General features: G+C 62.8%; 2 protein-coding genes across 2 annotated transcripts; both read left to right on the top strand.

Moving 5' to 3' along the window:
* The first annotated feature begins 37 nt into the window (after window positions 1-37).
* On the top strand, window positions 38-7,753 carry CHLRE_06g280475v5 (uncharacterized protein). The gene is made up of 17 exons (XM_043063251.1): window positions 38-333; window positions 842-910; window positions 1,019-1,174; window positions 1,344-1,453; window positions 1,583-1,692; window positions 1,832-1,998; window positions 2,273-2,426; window positions 2,649-2,807; window positions 2,955-3,094; window positions 3,254-3,700; window positions 3,794-3,912; window positions 4,049-4,361; window positions 4,520-4,688; window positions 4,896-5,066; window positions 5,212-5,494; window positions 5,643-5,940; window positions 6,078-7,753. Exons 1-17 carry the CDS (start codon window positions 313-315, stop codon window positions 6,948-6,950), a joined length of 3,759 nt encoding a protein of 1,252 aa, XP_042923957.1. The 5' UTR covers window positions 38-312; the 3' UTR covers window positions 6,951-7,753.
* Window positions 7,754-8,307: 554 nt separating this feature from the next.
* CHLRE_06g280450v5 (uncharacterized protein) lies at window positions 8,308-15,283 on the top strand. The gene is made up of 19 exons (XM_043063250.1): window positions 8,308-8,798; window positions 8,875-9,021; window positions 9,184-9,231; window positions 9,335-9,416; window positions 9,541-9,547; window positions 9,827-9,897; window positions 10,080-10,193; window positions 10,345-10,409; window positions 10,509-10,544; window positions 10,644-10,729; window positions 10,833-10,917; window positions 11,058-12,635; window positions 12,791-12,958; window positions 13,059-13,211; window positions 13,330-13,424; window positions 13,580-13,793; window positions 13,964-14,020; window positions 14,142-14,216; window positions 14,439-15,283. The coding sequence occupies exons 1-19, from the start codon at window positions 8,679-8,681 to the stop codon at window positions 14,463-14,465; spliced, it is 3,228 nt and encodes a 1,075-aa protein (XP_042923956.1). The 5' UTR covers window positions 8,308-8,678; the 3' UTR covers window positions 14,466-15,283.
* The last annotated feature ends 83 nt before the right edge of the window (window positions 15,284-15,366 follow it).

Here is a 15,366-nt window from a genome sequence, read left to right as displayed (position 1 = left end):
CGTATTTCCAGCGTACTTTGGTAACAGCTGCGGTCCTGCGGAGTTGCGGCGTACACAGGCGCGGGCCTGGATCCTGAATGCAGCCGAATCCAATGCTTGCGCTGCCTGGCTTTGCTACCTTGCGCGTGTTTGTAGAGGGCAGGCGCCCATAAGCATACCTGCACTACTTCATTATCAGCAGAATGCCGAACATACTGCTCGGGCCAACACAACCGAAATGCCCGTAGCGATGCTTGCAATTCGCTGACTTTCCTAACACCAGGACTCGTGACGACGCACTGATAATTACTATATTGGTTAAGAGTATTAATCATGGAGGACCCTGCTTCGCCGGTGAGTACACATTGGGCGACGGCCACCACAGTGCCGCAGCTGGGTAGAAACTTGCCCCGCGCACAAGTGAAATTGGGCTTCAGAAGAACTCTATTGAATAATAGGACAAGATGTGACTCCACAGCGAGCTCGCGCTGGCGCTACAGCGAGGAAATGCTGGAAGCAATAGTCAACCACGGGGGGAGTCGAAGTCGTCAGTCGCCAGACAGCAGCGCGATTAGCAGCACAGGTGTCTCAAGACATAGTGTGTACCCATCAAAAGGCAGAAGAAGTGTCGGCAGCTTTCGACCCGCCGCATGGGTCAAGAAATCCTCAGGGGACACGTAGGGTAGCTGGTGTCAGGGCGTAAAGAGGTACTTGGCGATGGAGTGGCAGGTGCGCTGAAGAAAGCGAAGGGGGGAGCGTGATGAGGGTGAGGGGTTGCAAACCACGTGCCGTGCTGGTGGTATCCTGCAGGCTGCCGAGTCACTCCCGACCTCCCGTTACCTACTCGCCTCGCTGATTGCAGGGCATCCTCACGCCGCTGACGCCCCCGGCGCGTTCTAAAGGCGACCTGCGGAAGACCTACATATCGAGGGTACGGCTGGATGGGCAGCCCGGGCTGCCCTGGCAAGATTCATACCGTCGCCACTCTGTACTTGGTGGCTAATAACCGCGCCATTTTTTTGGTTACGCATGCTCACAGGCCAAGCGCAATGATGCATTGCGCCGAGGTGAAGCCAGGGCCAGATACACGGCTTCCGCCAAAACATTTGGCACGGAGTGGGGTGTGGGCGTGGGGCTTCACTTCGAGCTGATGAAGTGGCTGCGATACCTCTTCCTCTTCCTCATCGTCTGCGCGGTAAGTCCTGAGAGTTTGAGGCCATGGGCGCTGGACACGCAACCCCCCTGCCATGCACGGCCCGGGGCTCCAGTTGGGCGGCAGGGCTGAGCACGGAGTGGAAAGGGCCACGCATCACAAGCGTGTACGGCACATCTCGTTCATGTGCCGTGTGTGTGCACACATGCAGATCCCCTTCATGATTGTCATCGGCTGCAGCGTCTTCACGGACGCGATCCACATGGAAGACCACACCTACGGCATCAAGAAGTACCCGCCGACAAAGATTCACAGCCTCACGTGAGCAGGGGGGTCCCGACTCAAGCGGATGAGCCTCAACGTGCGTGCGCGGGCGCCGGTTGATAATCGCTCGTGCTCGTGCTCGCGCTTGCTAAACCTCCTGGGCTGCACCCTCCTTGGACCGAGCAGATTTGCTGCCATCGTGGATGACACCATTGATAACGGCACGCTACAGTACATGAACACCCAGATCTGGCGGCAGTGGAAGGGGCCCATGTTCAAGTCCACCTTCCTTACATGTAAGCGTCACCGCAGCCTCTGCCGCTGCGCATATCGCACATACCGGTGTACAGGCGTTGAGGCCAGTGGCCTGCATCAATGCATGGCCATGCGCATAACAGGCTCCTGCTCCCGCTGCTCTCCCTACCGCCGCCGCAGGGATCAGTCTGGTGGATGCAGGCGCCATGCTGCTGTTCTGCGCGGGCCTTGTGGCGCTGTGGTACCACCTGAGGCGCTTCGCCAACTACATGGACCGCACCACCCTGGAGGCCGCGGACTACACGGTGCTGGTGCGGGGGCTGCCGGCGGACGCGGACGCGGCGCAGGTGAGGCAATGTGGGTGGGGGTGGTGCTGCTCGGAAGTTGAGGCGGCAGGGAGTGAGCTATGTTGGCGCGCAGATGGGCGGTGTGGGCGCCCAAGCTGGGAGGACGGTTGCTTTCACCACACCCAGTACCAAACATGTGGAGAGTTCGTCTGTGCACGACGCCAATAACCAGGTCCTGGGGGGGATGCATTGGCGTGGAATGCTGACGAGCGTGCTTGCAGTTGTAGATCATGCCATGCTGGCATGCTCACACCATGCTGGCATTGGCACGCAGGTGGGCGAGCACTTCTCGCGCTACGGTGACGTGATGGACGTGGTGCTGGTCACGGACCGCCTCAGCGCCACGCTTGCGGACTGCGGCCGCGCCGCGCACCTGCAGCAGAAGCGGGCCATGGTGCTGGACGCGGCAGCCGTGCGCAACGGGGGAGGTGGGTGGGTGGCTGCGAGGTCGTTCACTTCCTGGGTTAAGGATTGTGTGTGTTCAGGTGCGGGTGCGCTATGCACTTTGAGCAACGAGAAACTGTTTCCGGTTGCCACTCGCCAGCGACTGGGTTGCTCAGGAGAGGGCTGCTCAGTCCCCGCAGGCTTTGTTGTTGCGGGGCCGGGCTGCTTCTCTGCTCTGAGTATTCCGATGCGCACGCCGCACACAGACTCGCACCTGCCCAAGCTGGAAAAGCTGGATGAGCGCATCGCCGGCATCGCGGAGGACATCCGCGAGGTGGCGGAGAAGCCGCAGCGCGTGCGTGCCGCCTTCGTGACATTCAACTCGGAGAACGAGCGCCGCGCATGCATCAAGCAGTGCCCCAACAGTGAGCAGTGCTGCCCGTAGCGTCAGCTGTGCATGGCGTCCGCTGCCTGTCATGTCTGGCTGGATAACCGTTGCGAGCAAGCTCAACTGCGGAACCGCCACACCAATGTGCGTGCCGCGCACCTGCCTGCCCTCCCTGCCTTCCCAGACTGGCTGTCGTGCCTCATCCAGTCGCGCGCTGACCGCTACTTGAACCACTGCCGCTTCTGGGTGCGCCACGCCGCCGCCCCCGAGGACTACACACTGGAGCACCTGGCGGTGGCGGAGTGGCAGCTGGCGGCGCGGGAGGTGAGCAGGCGCAGGGCGACTGGCGGGTAGCCTGGGGTATCGAGAGAAACCTGCGCAGCGGGGGCGAGGGTGGGGCGTGTTTGCTGTACGCTGCATGGTGGCCGGCCTGGTGACCTCGCTTAAACCCGTGTGCTACCGTACCTGTGTTGCCCGGTGCAGCTGTTCGTGTGGATTGTGACGCTGGTTCTGGTGCTGCTTTGCGCCGCCGCCATTACGAAGCTCACTGACGTTAGCAACGCCGAGAGCTCCACGCTCAACTGGTACTCCAGCACCCTCTATACCAGCACTGCCGCGGCCGTGCGCACGGCCAAGACCGCTGCCAGCGTGTCCGCAGCAGCTGCCCGCTCCAACCGCACCGCCCAGCTCTCAGATTTCTGCTCTGCCGAGCTTTCGATAACCTGCAGTCAGCTGCTGTCAGCCCGCATCAACACCACGGCAGGCGTGAAGCTGGGCTGGGGTGCTCTGCCGTCTTGGAACAGCAGCCTGGAGCGGCTCCTGTTCGAGCGGCCCCTCACGGCGGCGCTGCAGGGGTGCGCTTACGGCCTGCCGGCCAGCGGCACAGCCGGTTCCGGCATCATCGGAAGCGGTGCCGCCTGCGGCCTCGAGGTGCGCGAGCAAAGGGAGCAAGGGAGGCTGCTACTCTTATTACGGTGGGCATGTAGTCTCAAGACCACGTTGTGTGTCGTGCATCCCCCGCAGACCTGCCTGCCCTGCGTGTGCTTGGGTGTGGCCGAGACGCCATCCCTCACCACCGGCGCCGCCGGCCGCGTTGCCGCCACCCAGATCTGCGACCCATACATCGACCAGTGGGATGTGCGGTGAGTAGGGACTTCCTGATTAGCTTCTGGCGCCGCACCCCTTCGACGCCTGATACGGTAAACTTTCCGCGCTTGCACCTCGTCCGGCACACCGCCTGCTGCCAACCACTGGATCCTGGTCTTCGTCGCTTCACAGGAGCTGGGGCATCCGTCTGGCCATCTCACTGGTGGTGGCGGTGCTGAACGCCGCGATCAAGTGGCTGCTGCGCGGCCTGGTGCGGCTGGGCCGCCACTGGACGCACACCGACCGCGAGAGGTCCTACGCGCTGCAGTGCTTCCTGGCCATGCTGGTCAACACCGTGGCGGTGCTGCTGCTCACCAACGCGCAGTCTCTGGGCGAGCTGGCGCGAGACAGCCCCCATGGCGCCTGGCTGCGCTACTTTGTGCGGTACGGTGCCTATGATGACTTCAGCGCCCTGTGGTACGAGAATGTCGGCCTGTCCATCATGGTGCGTCCCAGCTAGCAAAGTGGAACAGATACACACGCCCGTGGCTGCCACACCGTGCTCTAAACAATAGTATCTCTTGATTGAAAGTCAGTGGCCATTCTGGTGCAGCCGCTGCAGCGCCCTGACCTCCGTTTACTGGAACCCCTGATTGCACGCAGATCCTGATGCTCATCAACACGGCCAGCCCGCTGCTGAACATCGCCACAGAGGCTGCCTGGCAGGCGCTGCTGCGCTGCCGCGTGCACTACTGCCTCACCTGGCCCCTGCAAGGAGACTTCGACGAGGCCTGGGCGCGGCCGCGGTTCACGCTCGAGCACCGCACTGCCGGTAAGCGCATCGTCGAGGGAGGAGTGCAGTCAACTCAGTGCTCCTTACGTCGCAAACAGTGATGGGGACTCCAATCACGACGGCCGCTTAGTCCGTTACATAGGCCGATGTTTGCGTAGAGCGCGCTGCCGTGCAACTCCAAACATCATACCCTGCAGAGTACCGTATGACGCCCCTGCCTCGCTCCAAACCCTTTGCTTCCCCCAGACCTGCTCCTGAACGCTTCCCTGGCTCTGCTGTTTGGCAGCGGCATGCCGCTGCTGTACCTGGTGTTCGCCGGCTACCTGCTGGTGGCGGAGCTGGCGGACCGCTGGGCGCTCACCAAGCTGTGCAGCGGCAGCCCGCGCTACAGCAAGGGCCTCATGCGCCTCGTCATGGGTGAGCGCTGGCGCACGTGTGGCAGGAGGCCGCTGGGTCGCCAGCGCCTTGGGGAGGGGATCCGCAAATGCATGCGCCCGCTTGCACAAGCCGTTCGGGCAAGCACCGACCCAAGCAGCGCCGCTGTGTACACATGCACCCGCAGGCCTGCTGCCCTGGATGGCCGTGGCTCACTGCGCCTTTGGGCTGTGGATGCACACCTATTTCCAAGTGGTGGCGCCTGCGGATGCCACTGGTGCGCTGGTCGGCGGCGGTGACGTGGCGTCGCTGAGCGCCGCCGTGCGCGCCACCAATGCGCGGCTGTCGGGCGCCAACGGCGACCTGAACGCGCTGCAGAGCAGTGGCACCTGGCAGCGCATCACGCAGCCCAACGGCCTGGCTCTTCTGCTGCTGTTTGTGCTGTTGTCGCTGTGGCTGCTTATCGGCAGGTGGGGTGGCAGAGGGATGTGCTTGTTGCTGTGTTGACCGAGTCAACCTGCTTGCGTTGAGCTTGATCCCGCCCTCAGGCACTTATGCACTATGCATGGGTTTGACGTGCAACGGTACTCTGACGGGCCCCAACCTGCGACTTGACAGGTATATTCTGTGGCGCCTGGCAGCGTGCATGGGCCGCGCCGCGGCGCGCGCTTGCTGCCCGCACTCCTGGCTGTTGCGGCTGCAGCTGGATAGCGAGGCCACAGTGGCATGCGCCTGCACCTATGCGGAGGCGCTGGTTGCCCGCGAGCTGCACGGCACGCCCACCTACCGTCTGGCAAACCACCCCCACTACACGCAGTACTTCGCCGCCAGCGGCCTCAACCGCGCCGTGGGCGTGGCGGCGCTGGTCGCGGCGGCGGCCAGTGGCGGCGCGGGCCGCAACATCTACACCCGCCTGGTGGGTTTTGATCCGGGTGAATGAACGTTTGGGCGTTGCTAGCGGGGCCTAGTGTGCCTGAAACCGTTTCGTCTGCTTGCTGCGCTGTGTAAGAATGTGTAAGAGCCGGACCGCCACATGTCATCATCTCGCCGCAGAGGACTGTGCGCCGGCGCGGCACACGGCTTGCGGGCGCGCCCTCCTTCCAGATCCTACCGCACGCGATCACCGACTCCGCTGCGGCTAGCGAGGGCACCAGCGCTGGTGTTAGTGCCGGCGCCAGCAAGGCCAGCCTCAGCGTCGCGGCCGGAGCAAATGCAACCACAAGCGTCACCGCCACCGGCGACACTGGTGTCGTGTTCGCTGCCGCCATGGCGGCACTGGCTAATGACAACGCCATGGCAGCGGCGGCCGCAGGCACAGCTACCAAGGGCAATGAGGCGAAGGATGTGCCGCTCCCGCCCATCAAGGACAGCAACGTCATCAGGGCTGCGCAGCCGGTGGAGGCGATGCTGCGCGGCCCGGATGTGGACGCGGTGCAGCTGCTCGAGGCGGAGGAGGAGCTGGCGGCAGTACTGGAGGCCAGCGCGCGGGAGTATGCCAGCCTGCAGCAACGGCAGGTGCAGCCGCAGCAGGAGCGGTACCCGCAGGTGGCGGGCATGGGGCTGCCGACGTCGGTGGAGGCGGGTGTGTTGCCGCTGGCGGTCGGCGATGGTGTTGTGGTTGTGGTAGGCACGCCGCAGCGGCAGCAACCTGGCACCCTGCCGCCGCCGCCGCCTGTGCTGCCCCCAGCTCCAACCGCTGCTTCACCACAACCTGTGGCGGCGCAGTCGCCGTTCTATGCACCCGTGCCCGCCGCCACTGCGGCACTGGGCGCGAGCCCAGCCACTGCCTCCTGCGTGATCACAGCCTCAGGCGGCGTGGCGGCAGTAGGCGCGGGCAGCGGCCGCCTCATCGGCGCTAGCGCACTTCGGATAGAGCTGCCGGGCGAGACAGCACCAGCGCCACCGCTGTCACCCCCTAGTAGCTGAGGCTCGATGGCAATCGCGGTGCGGTGCTGTGCAGATGGCGAGGGAGCGACGCAATCGAGTGCCGTGCTCCTGCCGCAAGGGATGCGGGCCCCGCAACTCATGCGCAAGGTCAGCGCTAGTGCGTCGATGAGACCTGTGCAGACCCACATTTGCACCGTAGGAAACCGTAGAAAAATTGGATCAGGCGAGGGGCCGGCACGGCCAGTCATACTTACGCCTAGTGATCAGGAGCACGCAGTTGCATGCCCTATCTGATGCATGGCGTTTACATCATTGTGCGACTGTCATACGCAGAGCACGCAAAATTTGACACATCCATTGATTGATTCTTCTGACCGGCCCCTTTGATTGGGCTACTAGGGTTTCTAGGCACGGTTTCTAGGCACCGGGCTCGGGCGTCGCAGGCGGGACCAGTGACTAAACAGCATGCCGTATTGCATCAGCAGGGACTAGGGAGGGCCGGATATGGTCAGACCGTGCGTGTGGCTGCCCAACAAGAGTGCCCTGCATAGGTAGACGCCAAGTGCTGGTATGACGACATAGGCCACACGCACACAGGTGTTAGATGTCTCGATACCAAATGAAAGGAATAGACTTCCGTTGGCTGAAGCTGCAGTTGTGTGAACTAATGTACTGACTTGGGCCAGCACAGAAGGCACGACAATACAACTTACACATGCAAAGTTCCCGAGCGCATAAGAACTCTCGGGGCAAGATCGCGTACGGCGATCCTCATGCAAGTCTGCATGCAAGTCTGGAAGTCTGAACGTCGCAAGCTCTGGAACGTAACCACCTTTAATCCTAACACTGCTGGATAGGCTGCTGGATAGGCTTGGATACGACAAGCGTTCCCCGGTCACGGGAAAAGGGGCTGAGCCCCTCCACAGTCTGAGGCCGAACAACCTCATCGCCCGGACATAGCCGGGGTCGGTTTCCACAGGCACATAGCCAAACCAGATGCCTAGCAATCGCGATGGCACAGCAGAGCCAACCGTAGCCAGACGCAGCACAGTTGTCAACAGCCGCACTACTTGTCATGCCGCTACGCATGCCCTGCCAGCCGCCCCACCGCGGACCGCTACCTAGACACCGCCAGCCGGCTCCTCAGCCTGACGGATACGAAACATTGACTTGCTCACGATTACCGCATGTAATAGCCAGTGCACATCGACCGAATGCGTGATTTGCAGGTCCACTTTGGCAGTGAATTCGGCAGTGGGGAAGTCCTGAAAGTGCAGGCATGCATGTGCTGCTGACCTGCTGTGTTGCACGTGCTGCCTCATGTGCACAATCCCTGTCAAAACCGGAAACGTGTCGCCAAGATACTGACAGCTAGAACCACTGACCCACATACGTTGGAACATAGCAACACGAAGCTACTGGGCGTGCGGAGCGATGGGGATTTCCAATGTGCAGATGTGCAGAACAGTGGGTCGCGACCGTACTTCCACCGGTCAACACTCGGGCGGCGACGTCGGGCGATGGGAAATTACTGTACAGCAATGCCGTGCGGCCGCGCGCACTGTGCTTGTTGCGCTAGTAGCATATAACCGCTGAAACGAACATGAACTTAACAGTAGGGAAACAAAAACCGCCTGCTGCACTGACCTTCTAGCTCGGTCCCAAAGTTCCATCGCTGCTCGCCGCAGCCTTCTATGCGTGTTTACCTATATATGTTACCTATGTGACAGGCGGCCCTCTGGCACGGCGAAGTAAGCAGAAAGCCACATGGCGGTGCAGCCTGTCCCGCTGCCAAAGCGGGCGGTTCATATTCACTTCCTGCGACGACTATGTGTGGAACGTGTTCCCGGAGAGAGCAAGACATATGGAGAGCTCACGACCGCCGAGGTTCGGCATGCAAGGCGAATTCGCTGGCTCTGCAGGGCAACGCTAAGGTTATTCGCACCTGTCCATCGATTTACAGGTGGTTAAGCTGTTCATCCGACCAGCTACAGCGCAGGCAAAGTCGTCATATCAGCAGGCATTACTCTCGGGTCTTGTGTTGCCCAAGCACCAGCTGGCGTGGTGCACGTCAGGCACGATACGCGACACGGATGGCATCGTCCAACAGGTAAGTCAGGGAGTGAAGCAGAGAGCTTTGGTAGTTCAGGCGATCAGGCCTTGCAAAGCAAGGTGGGTTGGGGGTTGGCTCGGGGTTGGGAACGAGGGTGGAGGGACTTGAGGGTCGAAGGACACGGTCGGTAAACAGCACGTATGTCGTTCGCTCACGCAGGCTTTCGGGCAAGCCCGGTTCTTCGCGTCGCACGCTTGGAGTTACAAGGTAGGGTCGCATGTGCCGGGCGGGTGTGGAAGCCGCAGGCTCGAATGTCAAGCGTTGTGCATGCTGCAAGACAGTCGTGACGGCATCCCGCGCGTGCTTGCAGTTTGGTGCGCTGGTCTCCATGCTGGAGAACCACTACGCGCAGCTGCCGGGCACAAAGGGTGGCGGCCGCTTCGTGCCAGTCTGTAAGTGTCAGGGCTGGGTGCTGTTTGAGTGCTCCCTGCTGTTGCGCTGCCTAACCGTTATCCCAGATCTGTGCGAGCCGTTCCCTGACGTTACGCACATTGCCAACTGCCTACCGCTGTGCAGATTACTGGTGCGTATGGAGTTGGTGTTGCACGGATAGCGGCCATGCTTGACATGGTTCAGGCTTGCTTGGGTGGTGGCAGGGGCGTTGGCACATGCAGGAGGAGCTCACTTTCAGACAAGCTCACGTGGGGGGTTCCAGGCATGATTATGCGACGATGGCAGTGGCGCGGGGTACTCCGTGGTTCTGGTATCCAAGAGCAAGCGGGATAACCATGGATTTTGCCGGATACACCACGTCGCCTGACGTGCCATGGGTGCTGTTGCCTGTCTGGGCGGCCCGCTGTAGGGTGGACATCTTCGCGGTGACGCAGCACTTCACGGGAGACTTCAAAGACCACCCCGACAGCGACTTCGCAGGTGGGGCGGCGGCTGAAACAATTCGAATGCACCGGGCAGGGCGAATGTGCTTTGCGCAGCAACGTGTGCCCTGCCGGCCACACGCGCATGCGTGTGAAAGGCGCCGACGGCAGCCCACGCAGTGCCGCCCACTCCTCTGAACTTCCAGAAACTTCCTCACAACGCGCTTTGCCCCCACCCAGGTGTGATCCGGTCCAGCAAGGCGGTGCTGTTCACCATGCACCCCTGGCGCAGCCCCATCGCGCCAACTCGCGTGTGGTGCCTGTTCGAGGCGCTCACAGCTATCCAGGCGTCGGGTGCGTTGGGGCTCAGGAGGGGCCGGGGACGAGGGCAAGGTGGTGGTAACGGGGCCATGAGGCGGGTGAATGCGGCCTGCGATGGCAGTGTACATGTATGTAAGGCTGACTGCAGTCGTCTGTGTTGACGTGCTGGCCCGATCACTTTCAGGCGTGGACTTTGAGGTGGTGGTGGACGTCAAGGACTCAAAAGACACCCGCGTGCAGACCGTGACGGTACGTTCCGGAGGCTGGGTGTCCATGCATGTTAAGGAGTGTTGAGCCCTTGGACTAATCTCATGAATTGTTGCCTCCCATGTCTTCCGCCGTACCCAGGTGATCAGCGGCAGCATCGACGTGCGGACGGCACAGGTGCGGCTGGTGTGCGGCTGTATGCGACCTGCGAGAGTGGTGGCTCAGCTTATGGGTCCGCACAATCTTACACGCATGCCTCTGCATCCGTTGCCGCAGGCCACTGTTTCCTCAGACAAGACCTACATCCTAGGCTGCATTGAGCAGGGCATCGGCGTGAACGCCTTCAACAACGCCATTCGCAAGTGAGTGGGGATGACGCTACATCATCCGACATGCCTCCCCTTAAGTGATCCATCGTTCTGCCACCAATGCTCGTTTTCATGCACCTCCGGCTCCCCACCGCAGGCGCTTGAAGGAGGCTCTGCTGCAGGCTGTGACGCCCAACGCGGTGGAGATGGGCGACACGGCGGCGCTGCACGAGCTGCTCAAGGTGTGGGCGGGCGGGGAGCGTGCGGAGGAAGCGGCGTGCAGTGGGGGAAGGCGGGTGCGGGGGACTGGAGGAGCCGCCCGATCCGTTGAGTTGATTGCTAGTACACGGATAGTCTTAATCTGATGGCGCCTGTCCTGCAGGTTGGCGGGTGTGTGCGGCCGGACGGCATCGCCGACCTGGCGTCCTGCTTCCGGTTTGCGTCGGAGGCGGACATGCTCAACATCATGCGCACCATCCAGCTGCGCGACCTGCGGCCGCGCGGCCTGGTGCTCAGCGGCAAGCAGCGCACCAAGGAGGTCACACTGTCGGACGGGGGGCTGCGCGGCTGGGACGGCGAGAGCTTCAGCCTGCGCGAGTACGGCGAGCTGGACACGGGCCGGATGCAATGGGCCTACCTGCCCGCGGGGCCGGCGCTGTGCCAGGCAGTGGGTGACCTGCTTGCCATGCCCACCCACTCGGGTGCGGGGGCCACCAGCAGCAACCTACGCGGCATCGAGGAGCTGTGGATCAGCCTCAAGCCACCGCGACCCGACGAGTTCGCAAAGCCCAACATCGCAGGCATGAACGGCCACTCAGGCGTGGGCTCCGCCCCCAGCAGCCCCAAGGGCCCCCCAGGGTCTGGCGAGCGGACGGGCGCCGGCTCGACCCTGCTCGGGAGAGAGGCCAGCGGCACCAGTAGCGCGCTGCCGCTGCTGCGTGACGGCATCATGCGCAGCAGCGGCAGCTTCACCTCCTCCTCGCCGGCCGTGACCGCCATCCGGCAGGAGCTCAGCCGCGCCGGCGGCTCCAGCTTCAGCGGCGGCAACTCCCGGTCGGACGTCAGCCGCAGCGTCGGCAGCTTCCCGGGCGTTCCCTCGGGTGGAGGCAGCCCAGGTAACACCCTGGGGGGTAGCGCGAGTGGCACGTTGGGTGGTGGCAGCGGGCCGGTGCTGCGGCGCAACCCCAGCTTCAGCTCGCCTGGCAACGGGTTGCGGCCCGAGCTGAGCCGCGCCGGCGGCTCCAGCTTCAGCTCCTCAGGGGCGCTGGCCCCGGAGCGCAGCAGCGGCCTGGTGGGCGAGCGCAGTGGCCTCATGTCGGAGCGCAGCGGTGCCAGCTTCAGCAGCGCCACGGCGGCGCGGGCGGCGCAGCGCGCGGCGGCGTCCCCAATCAAGCGGCGGCCCACGTTTGGGAGCATCACCGGCAGCGCGACCTTCGCGGCAGGCCGCCCGTCTAGCGCTATGCACAGTTGCCTGGACTCACCCTCCGCCGCAAACAGAGCGGCGGCAACGGTGACGGCGATGGCGGCTGCCGGGCGCGGCGCGCCTGGGAGCCCGATGATGCCGGCCCCGCCGTCCGGGCCGGCGCCGCCGCCGGGCAGCCGGCCGGGCTCGGCGCGGCCCGTCAGCGGTCGGACAGCGTCGCTGTCAAGCGCACCATCATCGCCGGGCGGCGCGGCCGTGGGTGCCTCACAGCAGCAGCACATGTTACTTGCGCGACCTGGGTTGTTGGGGCCGGAGGGCAGCTCGGCGTCACTAGCGATGGCGCCAGCGTCACCCACCATCCAGCAGCAGCCGCAGAAGCTGGAGCCACTGCCGCCGGGGCGGCCGGCGCTGTGGGCTGCAGTGAGCATTGGGCGCACGCTGCGGCACCTGTGCGTGCACCAGTCAGTGCTGGCGCCGCCGGACGTGGCGCTGCTCGCCAACGCGCTGCAGAACAACAAGATCCTGGAGATCCTGCAGGTGGGTTAAAATTGAGGTGGCGACATTCAGTTGATCAGGGCGGGCAGGTCACGAAACATGCCTAGCGTTGGGCAGGTGTCGTTCGGGTTCCGCTCGCCGAGCATGTGCTGTGAGTGCTGATGGCATCCATGGTGCCCTTTTCCTGCCATCCGCAGTTCGTCAAGTGCACGGCCCCCGGCGCCGAGTCCTCGGGTGCGCACTCCACCGCCCGCCTGACGGGGGAGCTGCTGGCGCTGGGGCTGTCGGCCAGCAACCTGCGGCAGCTGCACGTGCGGCCCGCAGACCCGCTGTACCTTGACAACCTACCGCCCATCTCGACGCCGGTAAGCCGCCCGGCGGCTGCAGACATGTCCTATTCTGTGCGCCCAGCTCACCCGCTCTTTCCGCCGTGATCCTGGCTCAGTTTTTGGCCCCTTGTCGCAGGTCAACTCGCACATGCGGCGTGTGTCGCTCACACCGGTGCTGCTGGGCCCGGCCGCCATCCGGCAGCTGGCTCGTGCCCTGGCGCAGCCGCCGCAGCTGCATAGCATTACCGTGGGCCTGGACCCCGCGCCCTACACGACATTCATGCCCAAGGTACTGTAGCACTAATGGGATGGGCCGGCAAGGGCAGGGCGGTAGCAATGGACTCCGCGGGTGCTAGGGCTTGGGCCGGCCTGCATGTTTCCAACCGCAGCCTTGCTTTGCCGTGCAGGAGCTGTGTGACCGGGAGCACTGGCTGGCGCACGAGGACAAGAACGAGCCCGATATGGCGCTCAAGCGGAGGCGCATCATGGGGCTGGACGAGGAGTGAGTGCGCAGGGCCGCGGAGAGGGGGGGCAAATCATATTAAAGCGTTGGCGGGGAGGGTGCCAGAAGCCCGAGCGCACCATAGTCCGGCATGGCCCGCTGCTAATTTGTATTACCCTTTGCAACCGTGCCTCTTTCCATGTTCCATCACACAGCGGGCAGGCGGCGTACGTGGCGCACGCCTGGGACCTGAAGGAGGAGCTGACGTCGCTGCCCGACTCAGAGCGCGGGGTGGCCGCCGCCGCGCAGCGGGCCGCCGGCATCACCTTCTGCCTGTGCGTGGCGGCGGGCTGGGCCGATGTGCCTGCCTACAACCGCCGCTATGCGCGATGGTCATGGCAGCGCCGGGTGCCGACGGAGGAAAGCCTGGTGAGTGCGGGTTCCAGATGGGAGCAGCCGTGTGGTGTACCTGTGCAAGGCAGACTGCGGCTGTGATCGGGCGGTTGAGGAAGCATGTCCTGTGTTGTGAGCCGTCCTGATGCGCCCATGCTGTTTCTGCAACCACTGTCGACACGGTACCTGCGGCCCCCGGTTCGCAGGCCGACATGAAGAAGTATCTGGGGCCGTTGAAGGAGCTGGCGGCGGAGGCACTCAAGGTATGATTGTGGTATTAATGAAGCAAGCTAGCTAGGCTGCCGCACGCGGCTGCTGGTGCCGTGGGTAGTAGCTCTTGAAGGCGCCCTCCTGACGCGTGTCACCCGTTGATATGCGATACAGGCGGCGCCCGACACCTTCACTAACAAGTTTGACGTTTCAAAGAAAGAGCAGCGCGCCGCCAAGTCGCGGCTGCAGGTGAGTGGGCCGAGCCTGTGTGTTCGGAACCCATTGCGTGCACCGGAGGACATGTGCTTGAAACGAAGCACGTGCTTGCCAAGGATGGAGACCTACTTGTTGCAGCACCCCCAGCATGCACATACCCTAAGCTCGCCTTTTTGGCGCTGACCAAGATGTTGTCAAGCGCTTTTGCTTTGCTGCTGTTTTCGCTCACGCTCCCACCCCGTCACAATCGTGCAGGCGGCGTATTTCGAGACGTTTGCCTAAGCAGCTCGTGATCATCTGGTGCTAGCGCACAGAACCTATCGTGGAGCTATCAAGCGTGTGGTGTTTGCATCGAGCGCATGCGGTGCACTGGTAGACAGGGCAGCAACGGGTACACAAGCGATTAGACAGACTAGCATGTGACGCTGTGCATCACTGCATGTTGGCACTGTTACGGCGTGAGCTAGAGGCACGGGGATGCGCACCAGTGGAGTCGTTAGAAGGCGGGAGACTGGATATACGGTAGCTGCTATACGGGCAACGATCTATGCAGGAATGCATGCCCATGATTCCATAGGCATGTATTCTAAGGGTTTGTTATGCGGCGTAGCAAGGCGCCGCCAGATGTGTGCCCCCAGCTGACGTAGCTGGATTTTGCCGTGTGCTGACAATGTCTCTGTCTCAAATGTGCATGCCCGTGTGCAAGTGATCTTGGGAAAGGCCCTGTGCTCAAAGACTGTGATGGGTGCATACCTGCATACGTGTGTACCTGTGTGTCTTTGTGTGTGTATATACCGTATGTGTACATATGTTTGTGTATGTCGAAATGGGGAAGTTGCCCCGGGTCCTGGAAAAGGACTCGGGTGGCGCCATGCGGGGCTTGGCTTGGACGAGCGCACGGACTCATGAATGCGTCCCTAATAAGCTGGCTTGATCCGGGTGCGTGACAAGTACAGACATACATTGGCCTACACGCGTGGCTCGCCATGGCTGTGGTGGGATGCATGTGCCTGCATCCGTGTGTATAATGATGAGAAATGAGGGAGGAGTGGGGCACTGGAGGTGGTCAGTTCCCAGGTTGCATATAAAGCTCCGAACATGCCCATGCACTCATGACGAGCTGCTGTGCTGCACCCAGAGTGCAGGTCGCAATCGAGTCCAAATGCTGGCTTAGAGCAGCGGG

The sequence above is a fragment of the Chlamydomonas reinhardtii genome, chromosome 6 (genome assembly GCF_000002595.2).
Source record: "Chlamydomonas reinhardtii strain CC-503 cw92 mt+ chromosome 6, whole genome shotgun sequence".
NCBI classification, from domain to species: domain Eukaryota; kingdom Viridiplantae; phylum Chlorophyta; class Chlorophyceae; order Chlamydomonadales; family Chlamydomonadaceae; genus Chlamydomonas; species Chlamydomonas reinhardtii.
Note: the sequence above shows the minus strand (reverse complement) of the source record. Positions and strands in the feature narration are given on the sequence as shown.